This window comes from Benincasa hispida, chromosome 9 (genome assembly GCF_009727055.1).
Source record: "Benincasa hispida cultivar B227 chromosome 9, ASM972705v1, whole genome shotgun sequence".
Lineage (NCBI taxonomy): Eukaryota > Viridiplantae > Streptophyta > Magnoliopsida > Cucurbitales > Cucurbitaceae > Benincasa > Benincasa hispida.
The window spans coordinates 82,681,134-82,689,983 of record NC_052357.1 but is presented as its reverse complement, the minus strand read 5'-3'; the positions used below and the strand labels follow the sequence as shown (position 1 = coordinate 82,689,983).

Here is an 8,850-nt window from a genome sequence, read left to right as displayed (position 1 = left end):
ATAATCCAAGTTTCTTCATTAAAATAAAATAATTATAATAAGAAAAAACAACATTTGGAATATACAAAGGTTAACATCTACTAAGAGAAAAAAAATCATGAAGATGAATAAAAAAAAACAATATTAAGTCTAGATATTTTCAATGTCAAAGGAAACACTTGATGTTCCATCAATTCTGCCAATTTTCTCTTCAGAAGATTAAAAAAAGTCCGCCACATCCAAATTATATGGGATGAGTCAAATATGTCATTATCCTAGTATGCAAAATTTGCTTCCATATTTATCTCTTTTTCTTTCAGGGATGTTTGATAAAGATCAACTAAGTATTTTGACGTATGATAGGTACGTGACTAATGCCCAGTCATTCCACATCGGAAGAATTTATTTTCAACACTTTTTGAACTCTTATCTCGTGGAGCCTTTCCTTTGTGATCATCATTTTGTGCGGTTCTTTTGAAATCTCAATGATTATAATGACCATCACAAAAATAATAATTATTTCTTCCCCTGCCACAGTCACGAACTCAACCACGACCACGACCTCAACCACAATTATTATTAAAATTTACAGCATTTACTTCAGGAAATAATGTTGTCTAAGTTGGTCGAGGTTCATGATTTTTCATTAATAACTCATTATTTTGTTCTGCTACGATAAGACATGAAATTAGTTCAGAATATTGTTTAAAATTTTTCTCTCAATATTGCAATCACAGAAGCATATTCGAGACATTAAATGTAGAAAATGTCTTCTCTAACATATCAGCATCAATAATTTTCTTTCTGCATAACAACAGTTTCGAACTGATTTTAAATAATATGGAGTTGTAATCACTTATTCATTTGAAATCTTGTAGCCTCAAGTGCATCTACTCATAACAAGCTTTAGGAAGAATAACTGTTTTTTTTTTATGATCATACCTCTCTTTCAATTTTTTTCCACAAGGGATCTTATACTATAAGATACTCCATTTTCAATCCCTCTCGGAGATGATGACGAAGGAAAATCATAGCTTTTGCTTTGTCCTAATTGGATGTCGTATTTCCTTCTTTAATAGTGTCTCCAAGATTCATAGCATCCATGTGGATTTCGGCATCAAAGACCCATGACAAATAATCATTGTCGTTAATATCAAGAGCAGACAAATTTTAATTTTGTGAGATTTGTCATGGCAGCACTATCATAAAACGTGTTGTGAACTTGAGGAGCACAACGAGAACACGGATATCAATAAAATATAATATTAAAATAAATATAATATAATACTAAAATAAATTAAACATAATATATAAATAAACAAAATAAAATAAATAATCANAAATATAATATAATACTAAAATAAATTAAACATAATATATAAATAAACAAAATAAAATAAATAATCAAAACATAAAATAAGAAATTTCACTAATTTTCCAATTTCTCCAATTTTCATGAACTTTGCCCAATGTGTATCTTTCAAAACCCACAAAATGCCAAGGCAATTTGACAAGTAGGAGATGGATTATATAGACACTAATAATGTGTAATGTTGAGATACAGGGACAACACTTAAAAAATGGGGATATGACACATAGTCAATAGACACTAAGTATGAACATCTAATTGACATCTATTATTATAATATTTATAATACAATCAATTTTGTTTACAATGATTTATTACTTATCCATCTATTGAAAACTACGCTACATTCTTTTTGTGTGTATTCTGCCGTGTGTCCTCCACCCTGAAAATTATTAAAGGATAAAAAACAAACTTAATAACATGTATTAACAAGTTTTAATTATAATTATAATCAATTTTCTCCCTTTACCTTTATTGTTGCAAATGTCATCTTATTTGCATAGGTTCTCGTGTATCTATTAGAAAAAAATAACAATTAAATTATTGAATTGAATGGTACCTAAAGAATATACAAATAAAACAATAATTAATTACCCGGCTACTTGATCCATGATGAACCATGGCCTCCAATCATCGACAATAGAATAGTTTAAAGATTTAATCCATGCTTGAGTGTCTAAATGTGGCACTACCATGTCATGATCTCCACTGTACATATTTGGATCAAACGAAAATAATTATAGATATACAAAATAATTTTTATACACAAACAATTATTTGATTGTAATTATACATTACCTATAGATTAGAGATCGATAACCTTTAGAGCTGAGGTTCACATGATAAGGAAAAGAACTATCAATATCAAAACTGTAATCATCTCCATACTGACATCTTATCCATTCTCCAATGCTTCCCTGCATATATAAAAGGAAAGTGTATAGATTCAATAGATTTCTTTTACTATTATTATGATGAAAAAAAATTAATTTTTACCATGTACTTGGCAAAATCTTAGATATGGAGACAAATTCATGTTTTTCTTTTTCTTTTGTTAGACTTTTTAATTACATTCTCTATAGCTAAAATGAATCGTTTAGTTCAATGGTAATTAACATAATTATCTTAATTTTTTAAAATTCGAAGGTTCGATTTCCCATTTCCTTAATTGTACTAACTAAAAAATTTACGTCCTCTATTAGATACAACAAGAGAAAGCAATAAAAAAAAATCAATATGAAAATCAAACTCTCAAAAATCGATGTGCACAAGATGAAGATGCAAGAAAAATATTTTTCTAAAGTCCATTATTTTTCTAAAGCCTCCATCAATTTCTTGCAAGTTGACTTCTCTTTTATAAGAGAAATATTTTGGTATTGATCTTTTTACCACGACCCACTCAGTTGTCCACGTGACAAGTTTTTTTTATTTTTTAATTAATCTTTTTCTTTGTGGTTAAGGTGGGCTGCAAAAAAGAATACGAAAGTATTGTTTGAGATGTAACGACCCATATAAGGTAAAATATTGTAATGCAACTATTCTAAGCTTGAAACTCAACTTGATCAAATTGGAAGTCCAAGGTTAAAAATGGAAAATGGATTCACATTACCAAGTTCATGAATAAAAATTAATATTTTATTAATTAAAATTAATTTTAAAATTTCCCTATTTACCTCTTGGATACGAAGCGCTTTTCGAACTTGATTGTCGTTGGCCCAATAATAAGAAAGTAAGTATTTATACGTCTACAAAACAAAAAAAAATTCATGATGTTCCATGAGCATACAAGTTTTTCTTGTCACTATATATATGTCAATTATACAATGAGTGAAATGATTGTACATTGAGAGAAAATATATAAAATAAATTATAAAAATAAATGCAAAGATTATAGTTAGTACTATTTCATTGTAAGGAGAAGAAATTACAGGACAGGCAAGAGTTGGAAATGGTGGCTTTAGATCATGGAGTACTTTGGGAGTTTTGTAGAGAGATCTTCGAGCAGATACATCTTGTAATTTCGAAGAAACTGAGGGACATTTCGGCAACAAAATATTCCCATCGAAAATTTCTGAAACACTCTAGGATCAACAAAAAAAGAAAACATTTATCAATAATTCACTGAAAAGTAATTAATAATATAACTTAACGTCAATAACACAACAACCTTATTCGTATAATTTAATTAATGTTTTTTTAGCCAACCTTTTCGTAGGTATCATAATGTCTTAAGCAGTCCTCATTAGTAGGATGGATGTTCACATACTCTCCTTTGCAACTAGTCGTTAATGACTGTACCGACCAAGAGCTATATAGTTAGCTATACATTATTATAATTCTCCTTTCGTGCATTTATTTCAAACATCAAACTTTATATTACCTCGAATAATTCATCAGAAATGAGTGCCATTCTATGAGCAAAAGGGATTGCAAAATTTTTATTTGAATTACGGATAGTGATGGGATTTCCCAATATGTATCCCTACAATTATAATATATGAAAAAAAAAAGCTAGCTAATTAATAGAAAAATTTTCACATATAAAAAATGTGTCAAACTATTTACAGAAATAGTAAAAAATACTAATAGACTTCTATCGACACCTATCAATGATAAATAGTGAATGAATAAGGGACCAAATAGAGAATTTTGATCTCAAACCTGAAGATTTACGAATGGCAAAAGATGTTTGTTTCCTAGAATATTATTAAAGAAAAAAAAAGTTAGGAATAGAAATACGACCCATTTGAATCATTACAAATGACGATCAATATATATTTTTATTTACCTTCTAATATTTCATGAGTAACAATAGGAACAATAAGACCAGTATATGAATCTCCACCAACGTAGAATGGATTAGATATGAATTCTGGATGATAATCAGTCAACCACTACAAATTTCAACGAGAGTAACCATTCTTGTTAAAACAAAAGAAAGAACAAGGAAACAAATGATTTTGATCTAACAATAGTATAATATTACAAAAGTGAACATAAAAAGAATTTAAGTCCAACCATTTTGTTTTTTTAAACTAAAATCTATTTTCTCACATTTTCTTATGATGGTTTGCATTTTTCTTAAGTACAAAAGTTGAATTCTTAATCAAATTCTAAAAACAAGAACAAAGTTTTTAAAACTATATTTTTTTTAGTTTTCAAAATTTGTCTTAATTTTTGAAATCATGGGTAAAAGTGGATAACAAAGTAAGAAATTTAGAGGTGGTTGAGATATTTGTTGGCTTAATTTAGAAAATATATATAAATCAAATGATTATCGAATGAGGCCTTAATTAATAAGAATTTCAACACTTCTGAAAATAAAAATTTTAATATATATGCATCACATATATTTTACCTTTTTCAAAAATTGATGAGAAGTTTGAACTTGACCAAAATCTCCTGTCCTGAGAGCTTCGGAAGTTTTACCATACGAAAATCCAGTACCCACCGGCAAATCTAGAAATATTATACTAGAATTCTAACCTTCCAAAGTGAGTATCATGCAAGTTAGTTGACAGAATGGAAACTATAGGTAAAAACAAAATTTCTGTTGATAATAAGAGTAAGAATTATTATTATTATTATTATTATTTTATTTTTTTTTTTTTTTTACAGATTATCTATTCTCAGAATCCTTTATAATTAATGACTTGTTCTTCACAAACGTATGAATTCTAACCTTTATGCTTATGTCATAGTGCACTATTGCAATTTATAACATATCGCATTAGGGATGATCAAGTCTACCGTAATCCTGATGTGATAAAAAATTTTCATAGCAAATTGTGAAAATAATGGGGAAAGCACAACAAATCCACGCATTATATGTATTAGGGATGACCATATGTAGCCTTAATCCGATAATCGTCTCTATCATGATTTTTCTTTTTCACATAAAATATTCAATAAATTAGGAGAAAAATTGAGAAAATACAATATGAAGATTTTATCCGATAGAGATAAAATGTATTAGTACGATATGACGTAAGCAAAATGTAGAATTCATACATTTGCGTTGGACATCATTCCTAAAAACAACTCATAGGGATAATGATGACCTTGGTCCATGAAAAGGGGTTCAAAATTAGTTGAGGAAGACTTCCGTTGTATCGCTGTTCCTTGAAATTCAGAGGACCTTAAAAAACAAACAAAATATACAAATCCTAGTGCTTTTAGGCGAAGCATGCAATGCTATTGGAATAATGAATAATATATATGTTTTACCAATTTCAAATGCGAGTCCAGATAAACCGGAGCAACCGGGGCCGCCGGTGTGCCACAAAATGAGAGGATCTTTTTCAGGATTTCCTTCTGATTTTACAAAATAGTAAAACAATTGCACTTCCTCTTTTTCTCCAACTCCTACGTATCTGCCAATCGTTATTAATTATTATTATTATTATTTAAAAAAATTTAAAATTTGGGTTCGGTTTGAATATAATTTCAAATTCAAATACGAAAAGGGAGGAGAGAGAAAAGAGAGCTAACCCAGTTTCAAGCACGAAAGGGAGAGGACCCGAAAATCCGGGAAGAAACTTCACCGTCGACGAAGAGCCAATGGAGGCGGCGACGGAGAGTACTTGAAAAAGAAAAACGGAGAGAATAGAGAACCGGAAAACAAGAATGGCCATTTGGAGGAAATTAATGGGAATTAGCATTTGGGAATCATGGGATATATATATATATATATATATATATATATATATATATCTACTCCAATGTTTTTGTTATTTTTGTGTAATAAAATTGTTAACTAAAAGTAAAATACAATTTTGGTTTGTGTTTTTTTCTCTCCTTATGATAAATTTAAAAATGAGTCATAGAGACGGTTTATTATTGACTTTAAAAAAAATATTGAGTGCATAAGGTAACATCTATTTTTTACAACTTGTCAAATTGTTCAATTACAAGTAGCAAATTCTTCTGATTTTTTTTTTAAAATATTTTAATTATTTTTTTATATACAATAAGAGTACATGATGTCTGAGATGTACCTAAATATTACTCTTAAATAAATTAGTCTCTATTAATATTTCTTTATACATCCTGGTAATATATTCACATTTAGCATTTTTTCATGTAAATTATTATTATTATTTAATCAATTTTGATAAAATTTGTTAAAAGTATTCCGGTTAAATTTAAAATTTATTAAAAAATATGAATTACAATGAGACAATTGAAAGTATATCAACTAAAAAGAAATAAAATCAAAGTATATGGGTAAAATGAAATTTAATTAAAAAAAAAAAACTGGACAATTTTTTGGGGGGTCTTTGTTAGACTGCTTAAAAAAAAAAGGAAAAAAACCCTATTCACAAATCAACTCAATTTTGTTTTGGATTTTTTTTTTCTCTCCTCACTACAATATTAAATTGCAAATATGAATTCAAGTGAGATATATATATATATAATTGTAAAAATAAAAAATAAAAATCCATGTTCATTTATTTCTGATTTATTTACATTTTTTTATATTTATATTAAAAATGGTTTTATTTAAAATAGAGATTATGAAAATAAAATATTCCAGCAAAAGAAAAAAAAAAAACATTAAAGCTGGTTGCTTCTCCTTGTTGCGTGTGTTTATTTGTTCATTTATCATAGAGATGCAATAAAGACAAATAAAAAAAAGTTCTAGTGGAGCACGTAATTCTGTGCAATAGTTATTATTCAATATATATATATATATGCAATTGTTGATTAAAAAATAAAATATAACTTTGTAAATAATTCTATCGTAGGGAGGTGATGAGACAAATTTAATTTAAATATAATTAATATTGTAAATAAAATCCAAATTATTCTCATATGAGGCTGAATTATTCCACTTGTAATGCTTGGATAAAAGATAGAAAAAAAAATATTCAAACTTTGTTTTTTCCGTAAGTATCTAACATTTGCTTTAACTTTCTCCTAAAACTGACTAAATTTCTATCGAACTCTGGTCCCTTCAAATTTATTCGATCAAATTGAAAATGATACTAAAAAGATTAGCATGGATATTTCTTTGAACTTTTAAACGTTTTTCACATCTTTATTAATTTAGGTAAACTACATTTCGAAAATCTCTTTCAATTACTTCCATTTATGGATAATATTAAGTAGATTAATATTGTAGTTTTAAAAAGAAATTGACAAAAACAAAAGTTGTTTTGAAACTATTTAACAAAATATGACTTTTTTTTTTTTTTTTTTGTCTTTAGTGGATATTTAATCAGAGTCCATTTCTTGGGTTTATGAATTCAGTGAAAATGGGACCTCACGGAAGGAAAAAGAAATGGAATTGAGTGGGATTTCCTTTTTTTGGGTTTTTTTTTTAAATTTAATAACTGGCCCATCTATCTGAAATATTCCTGGCCTAGCTGTGCGACAATTCCCCCAAACGAGCAAGGTTCAATACAAAAATTTACTATTTTTAATCTTTCTTTTTAAATTAGTTTTTTTTTTATCACTCTATTATAATTTCTATGACAAAATACACTTTTGGTCACTTAGGTTTGAAGATGATATTTATTTGGTCTTTGAGGTTTCAAAAGATACACGTTAACCCCTCACCTTTGTATACTAATTCTAAATAGTACCTAAATCAACTTTAAATTAATGGAATGTTGACTAGACCGTTATGTAATGCCATGGTTGAGATGACAAGTCTACCTTATTTGATTATTTGGCAATTTCATTTGATTAGTTGGCGAATAAACTGAATTCTTCATTCAGTAAGAAAAGTTGAAGATGAAGAGTTTTGGGAATTTTTTTGAGTCCTTTGGACTTCTACCTCTTTGGTTCTTGTTATATTGAATGAATTGAAGAATAGCTACAACCCTATTACCTTTATACACACATTGCCCTAATATGGTTACAAAATCATAATAATACAAGGAATAAGAATATTACACTTGGCATTGTTTGATTGGTGGAGAGCAAACCAATTCTTAACATAATGGTGGTGACTCACCTCCTTCTTCTTCCACCTTTGCTTTCCCTTTTCCATTTCCATTTTCTGCTCTAATATCCCCTCTCAAACTGGAGGGTACTTCAAGTACTCCTAGTTTGGCTCGTAATGTATAGAAGTGTGAGTTGTTGAGTGGTTTTGTGAGGTAGTCAGCAAGGTGGTCGGCCGATGGCACATAACGAATGTTGATGTTACCTTTTAGAACATGGTCTCTGATAAAGTGAAGATCAATTTCGACGTGTTTAGTTCTAGAGTAAAACACTGAATTGGCCGCTAAGGCTCTTGCTCCTAGATTATCACACCATATGGTCGGTCGAGTGTTTGACTGTAATCCCATCTCACCTAGTAGTTATTGAAGCCAGAGGACTTCGGATGTGGCATGGGTAAGTGCCCTATATTCAGATTCTGTACTCGACCTTGCGACCATCGCTTGCTTCCTCGAGGACCATGAGACGATGTTATTTCCTACAAAGGTACAGTAGGCAGCCACTGATTTCCTGTCCTCAAGATTGGATGCCTAGTCAGCATCCGAATAGGCAGATAT

The 8,850-nt window shown here is 29.0% G+C and overlaps 1 protein-coding gene across 2 annotated transcripts; it reads right to left on the bottom strand.

Annotated features, from left to right (window-relative positions):
- Nucleotides 1–1,485: 1,485 nt before the first annotated feature.
- Nucleotides 1,486–6,008, bottom strand: LOC120085225 (serine carboxypeptidase-like 1). 2 transcript variants are annotated; one of them, XM_039041122.1, is made up of 14 exons: nucleotides 5,840–6,008; nucleotides 5,576–5,721; nucleotides 5,410–5,486; nucleotides 4,707–4,829; nucleotides 4,137–4,242; nucleotides 4,010–4,044; nucleotides 3,729–3,830; nucleotides 3,554–3,640; nucleotides 3,277–3,429; nucleotides 3,022–3,093; nucleotides 2,147–2,265; nucleotides 1,943–2,056; nucleotides 1,818–1,863; nucleotides 1,486–1,730 (listed from the first exon to the last, which is right to left on the bottom strand). In XM_039041122.1, exons 1-14 carry the CDS (start codon nucleotides 5,980–5,982, stop codon nucleotides 1,650–1,652), a joined length of 1,404 nt encoding a protein of 467 aa, XP_038897050.1. In that variant the 5' UTR covers nucleotides 5,983–6,008; the 3' UTR covers nucleotides 1,486–1,649. The 2 variants fall into 2 exon arrangements, with proteins under 2 accessions (XP_038897050.1, XP_038897051.1); XM_039041123.1 differs by lacking the exon at nucleotides 5,840–6,008 and having other exon boundaries at nucleotides 5,360–5,715.
- Nucleotides 6,009–8,850: the final 2,842 nt, after the last annotated feature.